Source organism: Kryptolebias marmoratus, linkage group LG18 (genome assembly GCF_001649575.2).
Source record: "Kryptolebias marmoratus isolate JLee-2015 linkage group LG18, ASM164957v2, whole genome shotgun sequence".
Taxonomy (NCBI): Eukaryota; Metazoa; Chordata; class Actinopteri; order Cyprinodontiformes; family Rivulidae; genus Kryptolebias; species Kryptolebias marmoratus.
In genome coordinates this window covers 10,037,206-10,064,905 of record NC_051447.1, presented here as the reverse complement: position 1 = coordinate 10,064,905, position 27,700 = coordinate 10,037,206, and the positions used below count along the sequence as shown (strand labels likewise).

The following is a 27,700-nucleotide window of genomic DNA, read 5'->3' as shown; positions in this document are numbered from 1 at the left end:
ATGCTGCTGGAGATTTGTGAAGCCTAAATACAGCAGCCACTGCGTCAGTGCTCCCCTCCTGGTCTAATCTCCCCAAAATGTTTTGAATTTACTCCCACGCTCCTTGTGCAGTGATCTGCTTTTCGTTCAACAATAAAATGCACTGTCAAATTTAGCAGAATGCATCTAGATTGGCAGTAAATTATCTGCACACTACTGTTCTGCAGCCCCTGTTATTTTCCCTCTAGACTCAGAAAACCGCCTGGTGGTTCTGTCTATTGCCTGCAGATTGTAACTGTCCACCTTGCAAACAGATTTGCTAGCACTTTTATTCTGCAGTTTATAGACCATACAAATGGTTGTCAAGCCTTTAGGAAGCTCACTGTAAATGTCATTCCACAGCAGTCTATCTCTACTTTGCACATGTTGAATTATTTTTAAGCTAGCCTTAAGCCAAAGACAAAGACAGTATTGTAAATCATGCATTTCCCAATGTTATGTGGAGACCTTCAATGCAATACTAGTGGAACGTTAGTTTCTTTTAACTTACTTACTTTTTTTTTTACTTACTTACTTTACTTGTTCGCTATAACGTCATTATAATATCGGTTGTGTTCAGTGGGGGAAAATTCCTACATTTTGGATGAATATCGAATTGAACATAAGTAGCGGGTAACTGTAAGTATTTCTTACGGTGCACTTACCTCTTTAGAGCTGTAGACTGCTCGTCAAATCCAAAAAGGCCACGTGGTGAGAACAGCTTGAGGGTCTCATCTTATTTATGTCTATTTAAACATAACGCTGCTAAACTTTAAAATTACAATTCCATAAACCAGTTTGTGGGCCTATGGTTGTTAATGACTCGTTAAATGTTCATATTTGATGGATTTTTGTATTTGTGCAAACATGTGCTGCAGTGTTAATTTGCCACTTTTTTGAGTCTGATTTTGAGTCTAATCTAAAATGACGTTTTGCGTATGTTTCAGAAGATACACATTGTAGCTGGCACAGGGTGTCCAAAGCTTAAGTGAAACTAATGAGGGTGTGTAGTAATTGTTTGTTGTGGATGTGTCTACACATAAGTTTTGTTTTCTTTATGTGTGTGTCAGTGAAAATATGTTATCACCATGGAAACTGCCAAGGCATCAGTGTTGTCTGAGCTACTGGCCCTGCAGTACCCATCTGATCAGTCCTGGGCAGTTACTTTTTAGTATTATATTATGTAGACTTATTCATAGTTTCTTCTAGAAACCCACATTATCGGTAATTCTTCATCCCAAAGTATAAAACACAAAGAATGGCATTTAGCTTTAATGACTATGTGGTAATTTATTGCTAACATTGATGCAGTCCTCACATCTTTTCTCCAGAGGCTTCAAAATAATTTACACCTCCCTTTGTGCGTGACTAATGACTTTCACATAAATACCCTGAAACTCTAAGAGTGTAAATGACCCAAAGGTTTTAATGTAAGACAACTTCCTGCGTCAGGAAAAAAACGCAAGAAATATAGAGCCAATAACTTAGTCGCTAAAGACTTTGCAAGATTTATTTGTAGTAAATATCTAATCTAGCAAAAATGCACCAGTTATGGTAGAAACATTCAAAAGATTCTCAATGATTTAAGGTGTGCAGAAGAATAATAACTATTTTGTTTATTTTTCAGGTGCTGGTTGATGAACAGGAAGGGATGAAATGACCCAAACTTTGACATCACTTCCTGGCTTTGGATTCAACTTATGGTAAGTGACCCTCATTACTACATCATACATACAGTTTTATATTAGGCTTTACAATCCTTTTGATGTGGGATACCTTTTAAAATTACGACCAATCAGAAGATTTCTAAGTTTAAATCAACAAGAAACTCAAACATTATCCACAGTTTTGGCTTTCCTTCCAAAGTTTATTTAAATCATGCAGATAAAATCAGGTTTGTTTTCCTTTCTGATTTTAGCACTTACCTTGGAAGGTCCACTTAGAAAAACTCTGCTAAAGCCATTTACTCAGGCCCACACTTCAAATCTTTTAATGTAGATGTTTTTCGTTGAGTCAAACCCATCATAATTTGGATGGACTGCACCTATTAAGCATATTATACAGATAATATTTGAATAAATTCTCTTTACGCATTGAAAACACTCTTGGGCCATGTTGTGTCAATTCAACTGTAATTTTAATGTTTAAGAATATTTGCACTAAAATTGAAATAAGGGCTCTGAAGACAAATTTTTAGATAAAAATGTCCTGTTACATAGTTCATTACTTTGGACCTTTTAACAAGCTCAAGTTGATGCACCCAAACTTTAACTTGTGCATCTTTAAATTGCACTCTTAAACACTTCATGTAGTGGTTGATGAAATTCATGACAACTTAAAAATATGGTTGTACAAGTCAGATTTTATTTAATGTGCTTTACAAGGATATAAATAATGGCCAAAATTACAAAAATTAGTGTGCTGGAAGCCCAAGCCTAAATATATTAGTAAATCAGCAGTGATGTTACCAAATAATCCGTATTTTCACTCAAAATACAACCTCTACAAACTACCACTTTTGAAATGTCCAGCCTTTATTTTGGTACCTTGTTTCCAGTGCCATTTACTGCAAATATTTTCTCTTTACATATATTAACAATGAGTTGGCAAAATATCTATATACATTTTATAATTGGATAATGTCTCATCCAAATAATACAGTAATACTGCTTTTAAAATAGTACATCTGCAAGATAATAGTAGAGCCCCGTGAGAAATGGTGGTTGACCTGACCTAGGAGTTAGCAAGCAACCTGCAACATTCACCCTCTGTACAATTATGAACATCTAGTTAAAGATCTTTTTTAAAGGATTGCCATCATTCTCAGGCTCAAAGTTTTTATCTCAGCATATCATAGAAAAATAATGTAACATTAAGACAACAGTAGACAAGAATTGCACAAGGATTATCATCATGGTAATAGAATACTCTTATATTAAACATTAAAATGTCGGGCAATACGAATAGAATACTTTTCTTTTTTTAAACACTAGATGCCATATTGTTCACATAGGCTCATCATTCATTATGAGACAGTTGTTGCATCTTGAGTGTGTTGTTACAGCAAGTCCAATCACATTTACACGCTTGTGCATATTTTTTTAACATTAAACAAAATAAAAAAAGAGCCAGCCATATATCCTGGAACCCATGCCAATAAATAAACATGCCCATTGTCTTTTACCAACAAATGCCCTGTTACCATACTCAATGTCTCCATGAATGCTGACCACATTTAAGCTCAACAATCATGCTTTCCAGGTGGAGTGCATAAAACTCAAGGCTGCTTTCAAATAAGTGTACATTCAGAGCAGACATCATCTGTCAGGATGCAGTCCTGTTAGTGTGTGTCTGTCTTTACTGGTCCATTGTTTTCAAGCATTGTGTGGATGAATGTTAAAGTTCTGTAGTCAACCTTAAACATTTTGGAGTAGAATCCATGTTTGTTGTCCTTTGCAGTCCATTTTGCATTGTATGTGTGACAAGGTCCATGTTTAGGGCTGGCTACATTCTTTGCATTCCACAGTAATAGACATGAGCGTCCGCCATTGCCCTGCAAATGAGATGACATCACTTATCGAGAGAGCCCTCACACACTGCCTCTCCACCGGCACCCCTGCTCAGCAAATCCAAAAAGGCCACCATGCGTCCCACAAGCCACATGCTAAACCTTTTTCCCCCCCATCAAATAAAACAAGTTTAATAAACAGGGGAAAATTTATGTCATTAGTTATTTTGAACACATACACAGACATGTTGAAAATAGTCCTAGAAAAACAAAAAGTAATCAGTCTTCCTGTGTTACAGGTCAATTAGAAAATCTAGTTTTGAAGAAAAAAAATTCACAAGTTTGTTAGTATCACCAAAAAATAACTTGATATAAAGATTCAAAGTTGAAATACATTCTAGTAGCCTGCTGGATGAACCAGCTTTAATCAAAGTTACATTGTGCTACATCACCTCTCCTCTTCATTTAAAAAATGATTATAAAGTCTGAACTTTCCTCCAGTTGAGTTCAGACAACATCCCTCGTCTTTGTCAGCTCCCAGACTAAGTTCAACAGACAGCTAAAACACTGTTACAGCTCTTAGAGCAGTATTTGTTGTTGAATCTCAATAAAGTTATCAAGGGTTAGACAAAGGGGCTGAAATGACGAGAAAAGCGAGGGATGGAGGGGAAAAAGGAGAGATATGAAGCCAAACAGTTGTACCTAATAACAGGAAGGAAAAAGACAAACTAAATGCAGAACAACAAACTAGTTGACTGACTAGAAGTGGAAAAACTGAACTGACCATTCTCCCTACAGGTGGAGACAGAAATGCACCACTACCCTGGGTTCAAAGGTCATGCGCCAGCCCTGCAAGCAGGAGGATAACAAAAAGAAGAGAAACATCGCAGCGCCAATGGTCATCATGCAGTGGACAGGCTCGGCTAATGAGGGCGGGACGAGGTGAGGTGTATTGAATTTTTGTTTTTCAGCCGGTGAGGTGACGCGGCGGCGTGCGTCGCTTGTGCCCAACTCCGGGGCTGGGCCCCGATACAGGGCAACTTCTGAAAGGCACGCACACACAGGAGTGGACAAGGCGGGTGTATGTTAGAAAATAGTGGTCTCGTACTTGGTGTTGACTCCTCTCTTTGCCTCCTGACCAGGCTCCACAATCCATGGCACATTGGCATGGCCCTTCTGGTCCATGGATGGCTGTTCCATCTTGAGGAAAAAGAGAGAAAGCAAAGACATGTAAGTCGTTTCTTTGTTGTTTTTTAAGCTAAGATGGGGAAAGAGGCAAAACACTGCATTATCTCAGTTTTGGAAAGCAACAATTTATTTATTTTAAAACTGAACCCAGGAGCTGATTTTATGTTCATTTTGTTGTTGGGAGTCAGGCTCAGTTAAAAGCCATTATCTTCCATCTAATACAACTCAGATTTTTCTTAACAGTTGCAATATCACACATTTTAATATTGAGTGATGGTGTTGTTAGTCCAGTTTCTACTATGAAGTAGTATTTTCGAAAGTGAACCCTGGCAATTACTTACAGTAATTGTCAAAATACATCTTTGTTATTATAAATAGTCAACACAAATTCTGCTCAGCTTTACTATCTGTTTCTATAGGTCGCATTACTCTAAATCTCAAAATTTAAACTGAGTACTAAAGATTGGCTTTCCACCCTTTGTTGGGAGACTGAAATGACATGGTAAAAGTTAAAGCTTTTTCTGTGTCTGTCAGGCTGTCCAGAAAAGCCTTGGCATTAAATTTACAGATGATGAGCAGCTGTAATGATGTGAATTTATAAAATGTTTAGTTCTGGTTTGTACAGAAGCTGTTTCCAGACTGCCTTGGGAACAATCTGACAGCCTGTCTGCTTTTTGGGCAGAGTTTCACAGACACTTCAGGCTGTAGAGTGACCAGTTCAGTGATTTGTGTGCGTTTTCTTTTGATTGGCTGCAAGTGAGCTGCGCCATCTGCTTTTTATCTGTACTTTCTCTTTTGGAGTGGAGGACAGATGAGATGCACATCATGCCCAGAAAGAAGACAGAGCATGTTCTGCTGTTTCTGGGCATAAAATCATCTCATCACTGTTACATTGTGCTAAACTGAGAGGCAAACAGGATATAGACATCAGTGATTCAGCCACACACGCTGTGCAGCGTGTACTCCTTTAATTTGGTGAAACCACAGTTAACAGATTTGCCATATTAATGTAATATGTCCATTGTTTCTAAAGCTCTGATCTTCATGAAATCATAACATTATGACAGTGATTAGAAGCCCATGTTTCTCCTCTAAAGAACCCTTCATGACAGTAAATGGCACTCATTTTTCCTTGTGATTATAAATGTTTCCAAAGAATTCAAGCACAAAAGTGGAAATACAGATAGGAAGCTGTGGGCACAGTGCCCTGTGACCATACATCATGTCAGATCAGTAGGATTCTTACACACAACTGTAGTAGTATGTTATTTGTATATTGGGAAAAGAAAAAAAAAAATCACTCTGCATCCTGAAGGGGGTTTATATATTTTTAAGTCTGAGTACGACTCGCCCCACAGGACAGGCTGAAGTAGAGCACCTGAACGAACTGAATATTATAACCTCACATCATTGTAGCTCCTGCCCGTCTCTTCTTCCTCTGAGGTACATTATAATGCTCCCATGATTTATTTTCTGTCTCCCAGCAAAGCTCACTAGGTTAATAGTAAAGCTAAAACAGCCTTTAGCCTTTGAGCACCTGTAGTAGTACTGGTAAGCAGAATTTGAAGCTTTTGCTCTCCTAGTGCAGGAGAATAAAATATGATAAAGGATATTTAATGAATACCTAAATGTCAACTCAGTTATACAGCATATTTTCTCACATAATAATCAATGTGAGTGCAATCTAAAGGGATAATTTGTAATTTTGAAGTGATGTTTAATGGAGTTGTCAGTAACTTTGAAATATCAGGCAGAAGTTCTCCTGAGGGAAACAGAGTGGGGCCAGTTCCAAAGCATTTCTGCCACGTTAAAACAACTTACCTTGAAGTTTGTGGTCCACTACCAGCAACACACAATGTTAAACATGCAAAGTAAAGCAGTGTAAAAATCAATTGCATAGCATTTGTTCAAACTTCCATGGAGTTTTTGATTTTCACTCCATCAGTGAATTCTACCCAGTTACCCTTTAATGGGCTGTGCTGTTTGCTGAAGCTGGTAACAGACCACTATGAAATGTGAGAATGGAGTTGTTTTAAGGTAGCAGAAATCCACTTTGGTCTGAGATTCAAAAAAAAAAAAATCGAAACTGTCCCTTAAACCTGTAACTGGTGGCTGATCAACAGTTCTTTCTCCTTATAATTTGGCTCATACAGATTTGCTTTTATGGTCTTATCCTTCCTTGAATCACAGTGGTCCAAACGATATGTTGAGATGGAAGAAATGAACTCTTCTTTGAGCCCCGATCCACCAAAATGAGATTTCTTTGTTCCATGGGGAGCAGTTGGACCCTTGCTGAACAAAACACCCATTTTCAGGGGCCAAGAACTGTGTTTGTATGTAACAATAGGCACAACCACTTACAAAACTTAGCATTTCTCTAAATCCTTGTTTTTTTTCCAGGTCTGAAGGGAGAAGCTGACACCCATCCATGTATACAAAACCATGGAGTTAGACATTTTTGCACTTTTGAGGCACTTGGTATGATTAAAATTTCTCAGCACACAGCATTTACTCTTGTGCAGCTGTCTTCGTTCTTTTGATGAGCTGCCTGGTGTGGAAGATGAAACTGTGCATACATTGGGTTAGAAACAAAACAGCATTGTAGGTAGTCAAAACCTGGATTAGCGTGGTTGTGGCTTTGTGCATATATATATAAAACAATAACTACTATTGAGTCCAACACTACATTTGTCTGCAAGCAACCACTCTGTTTTCAGGAGTGGAATTTGTGAAGTGGAACCCCAAATCTCCCTGATGCACTAAAATCAAGGTCCACGTTCAGCTTTAAATACTCACCAGCCACTATTCAATTACTTGTCAATCACATGGCAGCAACTCAATGCAGACGACGTGCTGAAGTTCAAATGGAACATGGAGATGTCTGGAAAATCTCCAGTGGACAAAAATGCCTTGTTGATGTTGGAGAATTAGTAGACTGGTTTGAAGATGATAGAAAGATTTTTAGCTCCAATTCACCCAGGCTCACTAAAATCTTACAATAAGACATTGTAAAAGCATTGCTGATCTGATAAGTCTAGGCACTTTTGCAAAATGGCCACAAAGACCAGTTCTTCTTCAAGCTGCTCGCATCCCACAGAGACATGGAGCACTACAGATTAAATGTGCAATAGACATGTCCCTCATATCATTTTCAAAACTATGCAAATTAACTCTGATTACTGATCCTTTTTGTGATTAATCAATTTTTTAACTAAACACAAAGTTCCTGTGTCCTAATCAAACTTCTTCTTGTTTTTAAATGTTGTCACCACAAAGGCATAACAGCAGTGGCTCCCTTGGTCCGAGGATGCCAAAAGGCATCCAAGATCCATGTAAGCTTAAAGTGCTTTCTGTAAACTCTAAAGATGCCTGTGCATAAAAAACGACATCGTCAAAACCATGTAGTAGATGCAGTGAGTTGCTACCATGTGATTGGCTGATTAGCTCTTTGTGTTAACAAGCAATTGAACAGGTATACCGAATAAAGTGGGTACTTAGTGTATTATCCACGGCAAATGAAAAGGTTTGGCTAGATGAGACTGACCACTTTTTTATATCAGTGCTACAAAGTATAAATATGGAAAAAAGGCAAAGTAATGAATGAGAAACTGTCACCGCAAACAGAACAGAATGAAGATTAGGCTGAATAAAACTGAACCACTTACACATGTGGCTTTCTACTCGTCTTAAAAAAATGTGGAAATGAAGAACAGAAGAAGGAAAAGTGTGGAAGACCTGGAACTGAGCTTTGTGAGGAAGATGGAAGAGTCGAGGGGGTGGAAGAGGAGGGTAGAGAGGAGGCCGGTGAGGGGTGTAAATGTGACCCAGTGACCAGCGGCTGGTGGGAGATTTGATGACCTACAGGGGCAGAGGTCATACTCGTCAAAGTGAGCTAGCTCAACATCACTGACATCAACAAAGCAGCACGGCAAAACCACAGCAAAGACACAGCAGCTGCATGGCAACAGGAAAATGCAACAGCACTCCAAAACCACAGCAAAAACCATGGCAACAACATGATCGCCCTGGCAACAGCGTGGGACAGCAGCATCACTGCAGCTGAAGCAAACTCAAGCTGGAAAAGGCAACAATATGCCATGTCAATCTAGCAGCCACTGCATGGCAACAACACTCCCACCAATATGAGAATGAAACTGTGACTGAAGAAAATAGAACTTTGGAAAATAGTCTCTTAAAGCCACTTTTACAACAAATTCAAATGAAATAGGACACTACTTGTTGATATTTATTGCCATAAATGAGTGAACACGATATTTAAGATTAGCAGCAAGGCAAACAAGACTCAGAAGGTGACACTTGTGACAAACCAGGTTTGAGATATATTCATAGTCCAAGTTCATTACTTTAGCATTCAACAGGCTACTTCTTTTGATTGATTCCTGTCAACAGGCATTGACCTTTACTATCTTTGCTTCTCCGTTTTCTGTGCTCTTAAAAATTACACATTTTATTTCCACCATTTATTGTCCTCTGCTTATGTAAGGTCATGGCAATTACTCCAGACCTCTTCCCATGGAACAGTTTCCTGTCCCTCCTAGGGAATCTTGAATCTCACCCCAGTTAGATAAAATCATTATTGTAGCAAATTGTACCCCATGTCATTTTTCCTATATTGGTGTGCCCACAAAATATCCTAAGAAGTTTAACCAAACCACCTCAAATGGTTTCAATACAAAAGAGCTAAGGGTCAACTCCAAGCTCCTTGTTTTATCATTAAAGCTAAAATTATCAACAAAAAAGGACAGTCCTGTACAGCAAGTAAGGGGACAAGTACATGCTAGCGCTGCTTTCAGCAGAAACATGGAAGCTTAAATTAACTAATATACCATCCTTTACTACATTTATTGCCATTATTTATCTGTGAAATTAGAAACAGTGATAAACTATAGTTTGTTTAGAATCATGTGTTTCAATGTTATTTTGAAGTGACGCTCATATTACAACTTCACACCTGCACTGATTTGGAAAAACTAAGATCTGTTTGAGTTGAGGAAAATTTGTAACCAGCTGTGCTTAGAAAATGTAAACAACACAAACATTACACTAAAACGTAGAAAGATCTGAAACAACGGCACTATTTTACTGTAAAACATAAGGAGATGCCGCAGGATGGTGATTATGGCTGGTTGGTGGCAGGAATATTAAGTGAATCCTGCAGCATATTTGCCCTGCTGCACACCACAAGTCATTAACTCCTCCATATACACACATATAGGAATGCAGGGGAAGAAAAAAGGCAATTAATGGTTAATGTAATGGTTGCCGACTCAGCAGACTGTGTGTACATATGCCATCGTCCATCATCGCTGGAGGCATACAACCACTCTCAGATTCTGCATGAGGTCCTCTTTCATCACCATCTTGCATCTAACTTTAGAGAGCATGAGATCACTCCTCTGAAGCCACCATGGTCGTCTCTTTCATGACTCACACTTTACAGATATAGAGATCTAAAATTTGTTTTGAGCACACTTATAGCAGCCGCGGTCAAATGATACTGGCTCCTTCAGACAGACGCTGCTGAGCCAGATGACGTATTTAAGGAGGAGGGAAATGTGTGCAGAGTGGGTGACAGCAACTATTTTTAAAGTTCAAATTTTTTTGGGGAAAAAAAGCTTCGACTTCGCCTGTAGAGGCACAAATCCTTTTTATGTGGGTTACTGCAGCACAACATATGAAAAACAGGATGCTTGAAGAGACTATCAAATTCGAAATAGCTCTGCACACTACATCAGTATCAGTGACGATCTGATAAACTGGAGTATCATTCTCCATACATCTCTTTAGCTTTTAGCAGCCCCTCACACGAGCATTCTTTATCCTCCTAAAACATCAACACACAGACTCTCACAAACCCAGAGTGAGCTAGCAGGACTCCCTGGAGCACTATGCAAACAGACCTCATCAATCAGCCAACGGTGTAGGAGACTACAGGGAGAGGAAGACCAAGCAAGACGTTTAACAGATCAAATATCCACATAGACCTTTGCCACTTTGTCCGCTGGGCCAAGCCAGGACACACACAAAAAGACACGAGCAGCCAGGATAATGCTAACGAAGAGTGGAATATGATGAAAAATGTGCGGTGACAAGAGACTGGAATGGCTCGTATTTATGGACTGATTCAAATGAAAATGTGTGTTAATGGAATGCTGGTTAGTGTCGATCAGAAGCTAATATTTAAAAGAAAAAAGTTAAACTCGAGTCCGAGGGTTAAAGAAGCAATGTCAGAAGTGAAAATCCATCCCAAAAGACAACACTGATCATGATTCCTTCACAGAGTATTAAAATTTAAATCTATGATAAAGCAGAGGATGACGGTAATAAAAAAGTTTGTATTCTGCAAAGGATTTCAGGTACTTTTTCCATTTTGTTCACTTGAAACAGATGACCTGGAGAACCTCCAGGATGGATTTTCTCTCAGTCAGTTTTGGGAGCGTACTGATGCTTACTGATTTGCGGATGTTGATGCGGGGTTTGGGAACAGGTTTGCTGGGCTTGCTATCAAAGCTTTCTGGAAGTGTCGACGATCCGTGGCCACTCTTCCTGGCTTGCAGGGCCAGCTGGTAGGCCACCTCAAAGGCCTGGCCAAGTGTCAGGATGATCTCGTAGGCCAGATTCTAACAAGACACGAAAAGCAAACAGCTGTGAGAATACAAAATAAAAGCCTGATGAGCCTAAAAGTCCAGAGTGTCAGGACTGACCACATCAAAAGCAGTGAAGACGTGGCAGTAGTGGTGACTGGATTTGAGGTCTTTGGTGATGTAGGCAAACGTCGACAGATCCTCTGGATCCTGAGCAGCGCATGAAATGTTGCGGATCTCATGCTCTGCTATGATGTTCTGCAGAGAGAAGTGATACACAGAGACTCTGTTCATATTCTCCACTGAGCGCCTTCATGAAAAAACAAACTATATTTATTATTCATCCCAAACCCTATCATTATAGCACAGTACTGGCTGGAATTTGTCCTCTGGTTATGTCTCTACTGAACACTCAGACTTTGTTTTGTGGTAATTAAAGCTCGTCTCACTGCAGTGAATAAAAGGACATCGTAACCCAAAAAGAAAGTTTTTAGGTTGGAAGTTTTGTGATGAGTGCTGGGAAATTCAGTGAAAGTAAAGCACATTTTAGAGGAAGGGTTTAAAAGTTTGATAATTTTACATACAGTAACTGAATAAAAACCGTGCAGAGAAATTTATTTTTATAATACCATACCATAATACCATACAATGACTGAAGTACTACATCATACCAGATAATGTGTTTTACTTCTATCGAGACCTGTACTAGTTATTTTAGTATAACTTAACTTTACCCAAATTTTTTAATTCAGTCATATCTTAAGATAAAACCTTTTTAATGTTTCTTGTCAATATATTTCACAAGTGTGTGTCCTTATATCTGAGGACTTGAGATTCCAGATGGAGTTTCATCAGTCAATGGTAGGTGGTGATAAAGAGCCGATAAAGAAGATTATTTAATAAACTGTACTGGAATAAAATCCAACGTATTGAACATTAATTGCCGTCAGCTTCCTTTTCTAACATCGCTGATGTATCTCTGTCTGTCGTTGTGTATTTGTTTTGTCTTGTGAATGGCCTACTTAAATGTTTTGTGCACCAAACAATCCTAGACTGCTGCTGCAGTTTCTAAACTCTTACTTTTCCCTCACGTCGTTCCTTAAAATAGATATCAGCTCATGTTTTTCTCTCGTCTGTCACCTCTGAATTCTCTATAATGTCCTCAATTACTTGGCTGAGTAACAGTCTAGAAAGTCCATTTGTGATTCAAAAACTTTTTGTTTGAGTGAAGGAAGCTGCTCTGCTTGTGCTCACTTTAAATTCTGCAGATATTATCTTAGATCTGTGCTTTGACAGAATCCTGTCTCACAGGATTATAGGTGAATTTTTCCTCTAACATTCATCATCAAGTTATAAGACTTTATGTAAACATTATGGCCTTTTTATAAATCTCCATTAAATTTAATAAGGTGCAGGTGGACCCCAGCTGGAGACTTACCTTCAGACTACCATCATATTCTTAATCAATCAAAAATTAAACAAATTGAATCTGAAACCTCAAAAACTGGTTGATTTGAGGTAGATTTAGGCACATGAGGAAGTTGATTCCCTTTTGTAAAATAATGCTCATTCTTGGCTGCACACACAGACCGTTGTTGTTGTTGTTTTTTTTAAACATCTAGCTTGTTGCTCATCTGAACTTTTTAGTCTTTTTTTTTTTTTTTAAATTCACTGGACATGGGTTTAAATCAGCGAGGCTGCCACAGAAACCAGACATCAAGACTTTGATGCTGATCAGACATAACACCTCAGAATGTCCCTCGTGTTCAGTGACCTTTCATGTGTTGTCGTAGGCGGTACTGGAGTTGTCCATGTTACCTTATTGGTGGCATCGATGAACTTCACTCCTTTGTAGGACACTGAGAGCACGATGGTCGGTACTTTCTTCATCTGTTCTGTCGACTTCTTAGAGTGCAGCGAAAACGAAAAGTAGAGATAAAAAGAAGAGAGACAGCGGTGACTTTTAAACTTTGAAGTCTTTAAAGCTGAAAGATGTAATTAGTCTCATATTAATCAGTTTGGTTGGTGGAATAAAAAACTAGGATGTATTATCTAATATAACAATCTATTGATTTACTCCTCAATTATTTAAAATCAAATAACCTATAAAGGTCAAGCTTTGTTATAGGCTTCTGGAGAATGTAATAAGGCTTGAAGCTGCATACTGTATATCTCATTACATACTGTACCTATGTGGAATATATTATACAGTGAGGAGCTGTGAATTTACAGCCATTACCCACCAAGCTGTCATCCTACCAGCCAGAGCTTTAATGTATTCAAAGATGTGCGCTAAGTCCCTTTTCTGCCTTCTCTTGTTTTCGTCTGCTCACACTGGATTTCCTTTCAGAAAGCCATTGTCTGCGATTCTTTCTGTATCTGTTTATTTTCTTTGTTCTGTTCTTTCCTCCTCCTTGCTGCTGCACGTCGACCCCGTCAGGATCAGGTACTGCCTAAGAAAACTGACAAAAGCCTTTCCACTTTGCTTTGTTGGCAGATACACGGCTGGGCTGTGAAGTTGGAATTTAAACATTCACATCGGCCTCCATTATTGTCAAGGGATAGATAAAAGAAGCTATGCTGGGAGCAGGGACAAGTGAAGGTAAAGGAAGAAGGTTCATTAACAACGCTATAAAAGACAAGGTAATATGATACGCATCTCATTGCACTTCATTATAACCTCAGTGGTGCAAAGGTGTGTCAAGTGAGGATGGAGGAAGGCAAGATGGCCCCTGATGAAGGAGGCAGAGAACAGAATGCTTTGCTCATGAATATTAAAATTGATCTTTACACTGCAGCAGTTTAGGATGAGAGTGTGAAATGAACCCAGAACGAACAGAAAGAAAAGACAGATAACCACAAAAAGGGGAAAAGAACCCAGTGTAAGCAGGAGAAGGGCATGGCAAAAGGAAAGATAAGGTAATTAGAGGTAAAAGGCGGATTGTGGGGGATCAAGACTACCGTAAAAAGAAAGTCAAAATAAATCCCTCAATGCACTTAATCCATCAACAAGATCATTTAGGTTTGTCTCAGTTCAAGTGAGCGTGAGGGTGATCAGACCATGGAACCGTGGCCTCAAATTTAAACCAGCTCTGACATAACCAAAGATGAAGAAACCTGCACTCAGGCTGACTGCTTATAGACTAAAAAGGAGGTTTAGCTTTTTTTAAAGTACAACGTTTTATCATTTGCACTAAATCTAAGAGATAAGGATGACAGCACTTTTTTAAAAGTTATATTACAATATTCATTTTTGACTGGATCATAAGTGAAGTGCATTAAAGTTGAGCCTTACCCTCATCTTGGCACAGGCATCTTGCGTGGACTCTGTCCCTCTCAGCTCTTTTACCAGCATGGAGCCGAGATACTGATGAAAAGACACAAACAGGTTTGGGGTAAATACACACCCAGTTAAAGATGTTTGTCAGTACTGGATGTGACAGTGTTTTTATTACTGTCCTTCAGATGAACCAACAAAAAACATGAGCTTTAGACTGGAGAGTTTGATAAAAACAGCAGAGATCTTGGAATCGGAATAAATTGTCATTTTGGTACATCAAACCTAACCAGCGATCCTGACTGAGTTAAACTGGAAATTATGATGTTTTTGAAGTAAAGCTGCGCCAGTTATTCTCTAACTACAGGGAATACCGACCTACATTCAATCTGCAGATGGACTTTAGTGGAAATGACTGAGATTGAGTCTAGCAGCAGGGACAGTCATCCTCTGTCAACTTCCTGTGCAGTTTTGATGAAGATGACTGATAAAGCAGTCAGAGACTTCCTCAAATCTGAGCAGACCATTCGGCTGCCATCAAAGACACTCAGTGGGACACCACTTTTTTGTACCAGTGCTGCTTCTGACTGGGTCCACTGCTGGCAGCTGTTTCACTGCCACGGCTTCTGGCACTGGTGAACCCATGATACACTAGTAAGCCATAACATTATGACCACTGATGGGCAGCGTGATCAAGAGTTCTCATTTTGTTACAAGTCAGTAGTCTGTTAAGAAAACCTGAATCATCTATCCTCCAAAAGGTTTTAAAAACAAAAGGTGGCTGCTCAACAATAGGAATGTAATCATAATATGTCTGAAAGATGTATTTTGTGTTTATGATAAAAAAGTTTAAAGTGAAAACCTCAGAAGAAAAAAAAACTGTTGTATTAGAATTTCTTGTTAAGTATTCGGATCGTCTTCGTGTTCATGTCTTCACTGAGCAAGTTTCCATTAAGTCGTATGAGCATAGGGTTTCATTAAATACACACAAACACACAGCAGTGATTACATCAACCTTGAAAGGCTCCCAGAGGTCCATTAACGCTGCTGTCTGGCAGATCCTTCTGTCTGGATGTGACTTTACGCTATCTGATTTAATAAAGAAGCTACTAATGGTGACAGTGTTTTACAGAAACTATGTTTATGTTGACATTAATGGGTGTGACACTCACCACCCTGCAGTGCTTGTCCGGCTTATAGAAAGGGCCTTAATCCCTAAAGTGGGGAACCTAACAAACCACTTTGCATGTAATTCACTAAAAACCTTAAGATGTTTTTTGTCCCATCAGTTCTAACGTTACAGTAAAGGACTTATCTCAAAGATTTTAGCATTGGCCTCACATCATTTATCTTGCATTTGCTTACAGACAAATTGGATTGCAGGATAATTTCATTATATCGTACATACACAGACTTTGAATCAGTCTCCCTTTAGCTAAGGAGTCTGGTCCTTGGCATATCGGAAAAAGGTTGTCTGGTCATGTTAGTACTTTGTCTTGAGTGTGGTTAACAACATTAGATTATTTTTCAAATGCCGACTTGTCTAATGAGTGTTTTTAATTTGTATTGTTTATTATGACCTTAAAATATTTATCATAGGCAACAGTCTAACCAGCCAAAGATTTGCATTAATTATAAATGAAACTGACTCAGTACTCTCGTTGTGATTAGTTTGTATACAGGGAGCTGCTCCCTCTGCTGATTGAGCTGCTGTCTGACTTGCCCTGAACACCTAAATCATTTTTTTTAGTCATGTAAATAAAAAATTAAATACAAATATTCTTGTCCATTAGGTATTTTTACACAGTGTTGAGATTACTTTGCTGGCATTGATGAATAGTGTAGTAAAGTGTATTAATAATGTTAGCGTGCCTGCAGGGTTTATGGGAGAAGAATCTGTAACAATGCTGGATAATATTTTTGTGCTGTGCTTTTAAGTTGACATAATAAAGTTCAGCTGTTATCTAAGATGGTGCTGAAAGCGGTGAAGACAGTTTTGTTTAGAGCTGAAGAACAAGCACAGAAGCATCCTTTATTCTGCTCTGGCTTTTTACCAGCCATCGTCTTTCCTCTATTTAAAATAAACAATATTCCTTCTGCTTCCCCTCCTATCAGTGTCTTGTCGCTCCAATTTGTTTCTATTCACTATCCAACTCCTTCACGTTGTCAGTGCTCATGCCGAGTGCTCGTCCTGCCACTCTGTCGAGACTCTTACTCATTTATCTCACTTTCTGAGCTTTCTTGAGGCTGTTGTACCAAGACAGAGAGCACCACCATGTTTTCTTTGGTGGCCCACCCATTGTTCATTTCTTCAAATAGTCCAAGCTGCTGTTATCAATCCTTTTCTTTCTCACTGCCTGCAGTAACAGTGAGGCAGGTACTGTTTTAATCTGACTGCCTTGTTTGGGAGAATGATGGGGTCAAAGTTTACCTGCCTTTGAGTTGGTAAAGGTCGTCACTGAGCCAAACTGGTATGTATGAATTAGGAAGGGAGAAACAAGGTGTAGCACACCAGTCTAACCAATAACACTGTTATTCAGCTGATTCCAAGATACCTGCTTGCTACTATTGTTTTGGTTTTATTTTGCACCAAACAACAAAAAAAGCAGCAGCTTTACAAGGCATCTTTTTGGTGCCAATATGGTGCAACGTCTGTGTGAAAAGAGGGTCATCATAGCAGTTGTGCTCTTGGTAATATTTTGTGCAGTGGGACCAACACAAAATATCACTGAATATTTAGATACACACGAGTATATCTAAATCATAGAAAATACAAGACACTCAATACTTTAGGGTATTAGATTTGTTTTTCTGCAGGGCTCATCTTGCTTCAAGTTTATACAGTAATCATTTGAGTCTGGATGGACTGTAGGCAACCTATCAGGTGAAAGGCTGCATCTGTGATAACATCTTTTATGTAACTGAGAAGAACTGAAGAAAGTGGAACCTAAAATAAAAGTTAAAATGGTGAACTCACATAAGCTTCGTAGTCACAGGACTGAAAGATGAGCTTCTCCGGGTGATGCTGCCAGTACTGCACAGGAGTGGACGAAGTGGCCTCGTTGGGTGGACGCAATGTTATTGGCTCACACCATTCACCCGCCTGAAACAACAAGCAGTCACTCTGCTACAATCAAACACGGAGTCAAGATGTGACTTGACATAAAAACCTGTTCTAAGATGTCACAATATTGACCTGAGAAAAGAGTTCACCAGCTCTCCCAACAGAACTCGCACACCTGAAGGGCTTGATTCAGGGAACATACAAGAGGAAATTAAACTACGATGAATTACTCTCAGCTTGTACAAGTTCCCATACGAGCCTCACCTGAACACTCTGCTACTGCCCCATGACCTGTCTTCTTTCTAAACAGCAGAATTAGATTATATTAAACTACATATTTCTCAAACTTTTGGGGATAAAATGCTATCTTTCATTTCATTCTTTCGTATCGTCTGTATGTCCATATTTGACTGTTTTTATTTGCCAAAAAGTTGGACAAGGAAGGGATTTTCAATATAGATACAGAGATGTTCAGTAAACATCTCCAGAAACATAGACAAGCCAAATGAAGGTTAAATTCTGCTGGTTTTATAACTTTGAAAAAAGGTTTGTTGTGGGCTACTTTAAAAACCAACAGATGTGTAAAAAAAAAAATATATATATATATTTGAAGTAATTTCTCTTTAGGTATTTTTCCTCCCTTGAAAACACAAGGAGGGCAGAAGAACCAGATTAACAAACAGTAAAATGGTCACCAGACTTAACAACAATAATAAAGTCAAAGTGAGGGAAATGACAGAGGAAAGATCTTTCCTCCTTCCTGTGATATTACCCTTCTATTCCTGCCCAGCTGAGTCATCAGTGCCACCTCAGAGTGTTGTTTTTGGATAAAGGGAGATACAATGTGACGTGCATGTATTTAGGATTCAGCAGGATAGCCGTGAGTGTGTGTGTGTGTTAGTCTGCAATGATGAGCTTTGTGATTCACGCCGAGACACAAAGAGACCCTAATCAAACTCAATCACAACACAGCTGCAGTGGTAGACGTTTGCACACATGTGAGGATCTGGATTCTTGTGCTGTCGTTGATTAAATTCAAAAGTTCTTTTTTGCGTTTTGAATGAGAGACTTTTTGAAAAATCTAAATATTTACTTAGAAATTTTACACCTTTTTTAAAAAAAAAAACCTTTACTAGTACCTTTAATCTAAAGTGTCTGCTTATGTTTACAGTGGTGTATTTAAAAACATGCCAAAATACTGATGACATTTTATACTGTAAGTTATGGTTAGCCTGTTCCCCCTTCTTTTTCTTCCCTCCCTGTCTACATCCATCCTCACCATGCTGACTTGAGCCATCTGTCGCTCCAGCTTGGATCGCGGCACGTCCTCAAAGTAGTTTTCAGTGCTGCGCTGTCTGCGCCGGGCGTCCGCCTGCATGATGAGGTGCTGGACGTCCAGAGATCCGCCGGGGACCCCCGCCGTATACGCTGCCTGGCCGACTGAAGGGCTGAGCTGGGGAGGGGTGTGGTTTCCCCCGGGCTCCTGGTGCAAGAAGATAGGGAGGGTTCATTCATTATTTCATAATGTGCTGGGCCACTGCTGCTGGTACAAGTAGGCACATGAACAGTAATAGAACATTTTAGTTTTCAGCTTCAGTTTCAACATGCCACAAGAGAAATGTTATCAGAACAATCTGAGAAATGTGTCAGTGTTTGTCTATTATAGCCATTACAAGATAAATTATTCTTTTAAACAAATAATGATCATTTAAGAGGTTATCTAGGAGAATATAAAACCTTTAGAAGAACAACAATTTTCTGTATAGTTAGGCTTTAAAATAACGTATTTTTATAGAAACAATTCAACTTTAGCAGACTGGACATATTAGAAATGTTTTCAGTACCATTTTAGCAAAAATATCTATTTTCTTTTCTAACATTTTACAGGGACAGTGCACATTTCTTACTCTGGTAAATGGGGACGTGGCTAAAGCTAGTCCTTGTTTCTCTTTTGTTCCTTGACTGGATACTAAGAGTGTCCTACTTTTATTAAAACAACAACTAAGAAAGTAGTTTTTAAGATATTGTTATTTGATTTGTGGGATTCTGAAAACCACAGAATGTTATCAATAATTGTTTTTTTATTTGCCATAACTCAGTTGTTATTAGGAGACCTACAGAAATGAAGCATCAATCTAATTTTTTTTAGTACTTCTGTTGAACATAGGGCCTCTGCTGGCTTAGGAGCACAAAGAACAAGAGATCATTTCCTGGACATTACAGAGCAGTAATGATTGCAGAGGAAATCCTCCTCCTCGTAATTATTATTCAGAACAACCCAGCAGAAAGACAAAGGCAGTTTGTTGGGGGCTCAGTTGGGAGGCTGGATCTCCCCAGTAGAAAATCTACATCCATCTGGGAAAGAAGTGCCGTTTTCTACTTCCTCTTAACTTTTATCTGCATGGTTTTAGATGTCGCTCAGTAATATTGTGTTTCATATAACGTGCCATTTGCTTACAGATCTTCACTTACCCGTAAGGAGATGGCCCGTGGAGGTTTCTGCGGAGTGTCTTCGTGTAGCCGGTCTCCCAGTGAGGCCAGGATCCGTTTTCTGTGTCCAGTCAGATTAATCTTTAACACCTAAACAAACCAAGAAACATTAAATTGTGATTAACAAGAAATTCCTTTTGAAAGAGCTGGAAAAGGTTGTAACATTTGGAGCAAAATGTGGTTTTCTTTTCTGCAGCTGCACCTTATTTGAACAAGAAAGGAGATGGTGTCATCTTTGCTGAATAACCTGCAAAACTGATACTGAAATGATGACTTCTATTTTAATTTACATAAATTTAGTGTTTTGTGAAGAACAGCACTTAAAAGGCTCTTTGATGGGGATATATATTCATAAATGAAGGGGATTAGAGAGAAGTTTCACAGAATAAAACACTAAAGAAGGAAAGAGGCATTTAAAGGAGTTCACCAATGAGCAGAGTATTACCATTACTGCTGCGCAACCAACACAATGACAGAGGAAGTCTTTATTACTGCTAATACGTTACAATAACTGGTATTTATTACTTAGTTCTTTTTTAATTACTACACATAAAAACAATATGCCCCAAGATGTTTTATGTAACTGGCCCTCTATCATTTTAATAAACTGCTTAATTTGTTGATGGTTGATTAGACATTAAATTCATATAAAAGAGATAGAGCTAACCATAAACACACTCTAAAACCAGTACACATTATATTCTAACCCTCTGTGTAAAACAGGGTTTATTTTTCAGCTTCAGAGCAGGTAGCAGGTAGGTTTTCTTACCTTACTTGACTTCTATGCTTAAGATGAAGTTAGTTAACTAAATCTTGGCCTAATAAGTTCCTCATAGTTTTAACTTTTTTGATGCATGTTCACCTTTAAGGTTTTCGATATATAAAACATTGCTTCTGAAAACTGAGTTTTTCAAGACATTTTGCTCCATAACACTTCAGATGCTAATTTGACAATACAAGACTGTGGCAAGTTCATAATTGTCTATTGATTCTCCCCAGGCACTCATTACACAAGCACAGGCAGATAAAAACACACAGTTGGACTCCAGTAAAAGCCTTCGTTCTGTCCTTGGTCACCAGGCTCTAACTGTGCCAGGTACTGAGTTTTTTTTTTAGACAAGCAGAGACGTGGCAGCCTGCTGCACTGATGTTGCTGGCACCGTCTGCACCTTCTGGCACCACACTTCAGTATACAATAGGGTTTCTTTTTTGTTATTTTATATGCCTGCTGCTGGAGGTCTGCCAATAAATGTATACAAGAGTGTGAAAAAGGATGTGTGTGTGTGTTTGTCTCCAGGGCAGTAGGGCGATAATTAGTCTCAATACGAAGTCTTTCTGTCAGTTTAATGATTCTCCCGACAGCCTTGCTTTGACTCAGCACAACATAAAATCTCTTCCACCAATTAATGTTCTACATCTGCTAAACAAACAATAGCGGAAAGAACCAATGAGGACAATTGAGAACACACAATCAGAGAATAAATATCTGTCATGCATACTGATCCAAGTATAAACACAGATTAAATGCAAGTGTTTTCTAAACACTCCATCCTGTCCTATTTAATTTTACTCTACGTCACTAAATACATATGTGCTCTTTAAATTGTGAGTAGTTAACAGTTTATACAGTGATCAACAAAAGCCTAGACTACAATGTATATGAGTTTATTTTCCCCTCTTTTTTGGCCTTGACAGGTTATTTTAGGCAGAGCTAAATTGAGCAGGTTGTGGAAATACTAAAGCTGCGTCATGCTTCATCCAGAAGTTTTTCTTACTCATCCTTTCTGTCCCGTTCTTTTTTTTTTTTTAATTGATGAGCTTTTTCTCCAAAACTACAGCCTTGATAAACTGTCAGTGATGTGATTATACCTCGGTCTGAACATGAGGCATTAATCCTTTGTTCTTGAAATTAATTACTGAAAAGTAGCTACATGACCTTACTGTCCTACATACTTTGAGTTGTTTTTTTTTCTCCAAAATTTGTAAAAAAATAAAAATAAAAAAATAATAATAATAATTTAAAAAAAGTTGAGCAGCAACTACAGTATTTGAATCAATATAATGTTCATGTTTTTATAAAAACAACAGAACTTTTCTCCTTGCATCCCCCAAACAGTTGCCTATTGACTTCTACAGTAGTAAACACAAACTATTAGTTAAAATTGCATTTAAAAATAAGATTGCTTTAACTCTGCACTGTAGAAAAAGTCCTGGGTGATGGGTATTTTTAGTCTATAGAAAAGATTATGAAATATTCAGCCCTCTGCGTGTCTCCTGTGGGGCAACAGCATGACTCAGTCCCCACATTCCTGTTTCATCACAGACAAAATGCACACACACACACTTCCAAAAAGAGCACAGTAATTTCTCTGCATGGTGCGAATCAGTGTGTTACTTTTTGCCTTATGCAACAGCTTCCACTTCAAATACACTAGAAGCCTCAACCTCAGCCTCAAGTTCAATTGTCACCATAGCAACAATGAGCTGCTGCAGCAGTCACCCACACACACTCATCTTCTTAAAAAAAGGAATATGGATGTGCACTTACACACACAAACAGCCTAAACAGATGTTCAAAGCCTGGAGTTGAAGATTATATTGTTCCTGAATGGATGAGAATTTGAATGCAACCTAACAATTATTAAAACTCTCTCTCCCACTCTGTGATGTCTGGCTTCAACATCTACCCATTTACATTTAAATAATATTCAAAGCAGCTGTATATACTGACAGGAGCATTACCTCAGCCTATACTCCTTTGTAGCACCTCTGTCACCGTGTGCTCCTATCAGGCTCGTTACGTATTCATTAAAGCTCAACTCGATTCACATCAGCTCAGAAAGCTGAAATGATATAACCTTGATAAAGCAACACTTGTATGTTCTGTTCCAGCAGCATTTTAATGCATCAACAACAGGAAAAAAAAAGGATGTAGAGAAGAAAATGTTTGATGGCTGCTGACACCACTGTGAGTCCCATTTTTTTCTTATCTTTTCAGGAACAGCACATCTTGGGAACAGTTGGAAATGAACAAACAATTTTTGTTTTTGCTATAATATTTTATGAACTAGAAGTGGAGGCAAACAAACATTTTTACCTATATATATATATATTTGCAAAAGGCAGGACTTGCCAGAAGATTTTTTTTTTACCTAACGAAAAAAAAAGTAAAACAGTAAGGAGTGGCCAAAGCTCAGTTCAAGCCAAACTGTGTTGTTTGATCCTATAAAAGAGCAACTGTAGCTCCAATCACAGAAAACAAATGTTCATGTTGGTTCTGATAGAAACGTGTCAGCACACACAGCACATCACAGTCTGTTGCATAAAGAACTGTGTGGCTGCGGGCTGGTTGGGGCGCTCACGCTGAGCCATGTTCACACCCAAAAGCAACTACAACCAACACACAAGCATCAAGACTGCATAATGGAACATGGGAAGGTGGTATGGTCTGATGGCTCACAATTAATTTTATAGAAGTTAGACAAAGCTGAGGACTTCTGTATCACCGCATTCAGAGGGCAAGCACAGTTCTTGCCTGAATGGTTAGAGTCATTTTGGTAGCAAATAGGTAAACTACCGAATATGTGACATAAATATGAGTTTATATTAGTTATGTTTTAACTAAAGCATCAGAATAAATTCCACACTTAGGTATTTTCATAAATCACAACAACAAACCCACTCACCTGATGCTGTTGCTCCTACACTAATGTGTATTTAATGTTAACCATTCTGCAGCTCAGGAGCAGAATCACCGCATAGAAATATATGTTTGGTTTTTTGTAATCAATCTAAATATTTTATATAAATTGGTCTGTAGGGGAATATATTCTTAAAAATGCCCACTTGTGTTCATGCCTCTTTCCTGCACTTGATTCAGTCCAGGTTATTTTTCATGTATTAGGAAACCTACAGGCTAAAACTTTTTTTGAAGAATTTCTTTATCCACACAAGTCTGTGGGAATGTTGTCTTGTACAAAACTGGTCCATGATGGAAAAAAGGTTGATGCAGTTAGGCTGCCTCACCATGAAAATCTAAAAATTGGAATATATATTAATATTTTTAGTTTTTAAATGAGCATCATATAGCACAGTGTTTCTTTAGGATGATCATCACCACTGTGCAGCAGGAATAATACTGTATATCATTCTTACTGGTTTTGAAGTTATTAAAGAAAATGTCCAAACAACATTTCACTGTTCAACTCTTCTCTTCCATAATGTACATCTCCACCTGCTTCTGTGTGGATATGAAATGTAGAAGAATGATGTCACTGAGCAGCTGCAGTCCAGTGAGGGTCACTGTACCCTGTCGTTCTGGTATTATTACTCCAGTCTGAAGTAATTTGGGGCACAGTTTGCCTCCACTGGCTGGCTGGACTCTTGTGTGTCGTCTTTGTGTGCAGATCAATGAACTAATCCTGTTAGTAGTCCCTCTAGCCCAGACTGAACAGGCTCGATTAACAGATTAGCCATCATGCAAATAACACACTTTCACTCAGCCATTTCCCCTCTGCAGCCCGTTGTCTTTCCTAAAACAATTAAACCACTAACTGACTCAGATTCTCTGAAATCAAAGATTTATGTTTGCCTGCATATGAACTGTTCCCCCTTCAAGTTATTTAGTTAGTGACGATTATAAAATATGCCAAAAACAACATTCTGCAGGATGAAACACTGTGCTTGGAACTGCAGATATTTGATCAACTTCTTTAAGATGTACTTTGGATCTAAATCATAAGAACACACTGACCTCTTTAAAAACTGGAGGAAGCCGATCGATGACAGCCAAAATGATGGCATATTTTGAAAAGAAACCAGCCCATCACTAAGCAGAAAGTGTTACAGAACGGGGACATTCACAGTGACCTCTCATTCAGGACACTGAAGACAAAAAGCCTTTTTTTGAGTCTCTTCCCTGGAGGGGAGGCTGGAGCTGGATGGCTCACTGGAGCATGAAACCCAAAGAGGGAACCAACAATCCAGTTTCTGTCCGCGCTCAAGCGAGCACGTAGTTTTAATGATGGAGAATGAATTAAAAGAAATCCTCAGTCTGTTTAATTTAAACTATGCCTCATCCCCCTTTCTTTCCTCACACCCCTCCTTCAGTTTCTGTCCAGTTTCACTTGACCTCAAACTACCTCATTTGCCCACCTCCCTTTTACTACACACCCTGTCCTCATTTCAAGTCTTTTTTTCTTTTTTATTCAGATAACAGAAGGAGAGCCCAAAGAAAAAGCAGGTTAGTGTGAGTCTGTGATTCAACCTAATGAAAGACAAGACCCCACAGTTAATTTAGCTTTTTCAGCACAGCCATGAAAACTGCCAACAATAGGCCCATCTCTGTTTGGTTTTGCTATGTTCATCTTCATGTCAATACGACTGGTCACCTCTCCCCTGCAGGCTGTGTATTATCTACAATATCTGCAGCCCCTCGGGCATCAGATCTTAATGGAGCAATTGGGGTTCGAACCACTGAAGACTCCTGCATCGATTTTTGCGGCTCAAAGAATCACTGGCCTAAGCTTACTTTAATTGCCTTGGTCAGAATACATTACAGGACAACTGAGTGGTAGTATTGATCTGTAAATAGCTAGAGTCTGTCAGAATGCCATCTTAGAGGCTGATTACATGACTTAAAAAAACCCTAACCAAGGTCACTCTCTTGGTAGCAAGAAATCAGAAGTATTTTATAGAGGTTTTATGAACTAATTATTAGTCATAGGCAAATTAGGAACCAGTTCCTAAAAAATATCTATAACCTCAAAACATGTTTAGCTGTGTTTTTTTTTTTTTTTTTTTTTACTTTCATTCAAAAAAATACAGCTTCTAAAACCTGGATATAAAAGAGAAAATATAACTTCTATTTAATTATAGCAGTTTGTAAGAAAGAATCGATCCAATTTGTTTGCAAAGACATTTTCAGCAACGATGTCCATTTCATTTTTCACCTCAGTCATTAACATTTTCATAACCCTGAATGCTTTATCACAGCCACGTTCATCTTTTCAGTTCTTTCATTGTTCCTTAGTGCTTTCAGCTGGAATGATTAGTATCGATTTGTCTGGAGTCACACGTTTCTACACACACACACTCTCAAAAACACAACATAGAACCCCCTGAAGCCAAACAACGAGAGGCTTGGCTGAGTTTATGACAGTGATGTTCAGACTCTGACAACAACAACTGCACACTTGCAGTAACCATGCAGGAAAAAAAATACAAGTACATACATACACATCATATTTTTGGGACGGGGGTGACTGAAGGGAAACCAAAGACCACTGGTTTCTTAGCAACCAGAGAGCGGAGGGGAGTTACGAGTGATGTGTTAAAAAATGATGTGCAGCAAGGACCAATGGGATGAGCCGTTTCATGTCTGAGAGAACAGCCAACCAATGGGAGCTGGCTGTTAATAGGTCTGCCTACATGGAGACAGATATATCTCCATTAATAGCACGAGAACTGTAACTATGACTGGGAGCACAGACTGTGTGTGTGTTTGTGCAAATATAGCCAAATGCTGCAGGATCAAGACTGAAACAAGATATCTCAAAGCTTGTGTTGTGTGGAGACACACACAATTTACCACACACAGAGGAGCTCATGAGCTGATTTCCCAGTTAGATGAGAGGAAATGGTGTATGATATTTCTCTGGGTTAATAAATACTTCAAAGCACCACAATGGAACCAATTTTCACACTGCAGAGGAGCACAAAAGCTCTCCTAAGACACCAAGCTGTGTGTGTGTGTGTTTGTGTGTGTATTTGTGAGAGTGTGACACTGTCTGAGAAAGGATGCTCCAAAGAGTTTAGCCACCTTCAGTCTTTTCACACAGTACAGACAATGCTGAGTAATTGGATGAAGATTTAGATTGTACTGGTCACCAGCAAGTTAAAATGGGAGGCTTCATTTGACCATTTTCGGGTTTTGACGCAAATTAACACGAAGAAGCATCAGAGGCCATCCAGTTCACTGATATTTAAATTGTTTTTCTCTGTATTGCATTCAACAGCTGCTGCTAGTCAGAGTGTCTGACACTTGGAGCACACAGTACACGCACTATTTAAGGGAAAAGGCTACAGGTACATGATCAGGTTAATAGGATGCTTGTAGCACCATATGGGCATCTGTGAACTCTGTGCTGAGGGACAGAGTTGAATGGGACCCTGCAGTGTAATCTGTCATGGTTCTGTGTAAACACCAGAAAAACCTTTAAAGTGAAGCAGATAAACATTTGAAAATTTCTACTGATGCAACTGCTAGAAGAAAAATAAAGCAGAGAAGTGAAAATTTTCCAGGCTGGAGCTGCAGTGGTGTTTACTGTTTGGGCGCAGAAATCTGGGCTTGGTTGTTCTGTTTGCAAATTAATAGGTGTAAACAGAAACAGCAGTAAATATTGTGTATCTAAGGTGAGAAAGTAATAAGTCTAAATTTAACTGCAAATGTTGTGATCTGGATGAAGTCACATCTGAGCTGCAGTTTAAATGGAGCCAAACAGTGAAGGCTGCCAGTGTTATAGATAGATCAAATGCACTGCCATGTCCCT

The 27,700-nt window shown here is 38.8% G+C and overlaps 1 protein-coding gene across 6 annotated transcripts in view; it reads right to left on the bottom strand.

Moving 5' to 3' along the window:
* Positions 1–2,360: 2,360 nt before the first annotated feature.
* anks1b (ankyrin repeat and sterile alpha motif domain containing 1B) overlaps positions 2,361–27,700 on the bottom strand; it is a 202,145-nt gene continuing 176,805 nt past the window's right edge. For 3 of the 6 annotated variants that reach the window (XM_017411548.3, XM_037981244.1, XM_037981245.1), the window contains 10 exons: positions 20,133–20,240; positions 18,940–19,143; positions 17,574–17,699; positions 14,615–14,686; positions 13,138–13,224; positions 11,440–11,577; positions 11,188–11,355; positions 8,450–8,572; positions 4,635–4,726; positions 2,361–3,571 (listed from right to left, as the gene is read on the bottom strand). In XM_017411548.3, coding sequence (XP_017267037.1) covers positions 3,523–3,571; positions 4,635–4,726; positions 8,450–8,572; positions 11,188–11,355; positions 11,440–11,577; positions 13,138–13,224; positions 14,615–14,686; positions 17,574–17,699; positions 18,940–19,143; positions 20,133–20,240 — 1,167 coding nt within the window. In that variant the 3' untranslated portion in view covers positions 2,361–3,522. The remainder of the gene's footprint in view (positions 3,572–4,634; positions 4,727–8,449; positions 8,573–11,187; positions 11,356–11,439; positions 11,578–13,137; positions 13,225–14,614; positions 14,687–17,573; positions 17,700–18,939; positions 19,144–20,132; positions 20,241–27,700) is intronic. The other 3 variants (XM_017411549.3, XM_017411551.3, XM_017411550.3) reach the window with 3 other exon arrangements.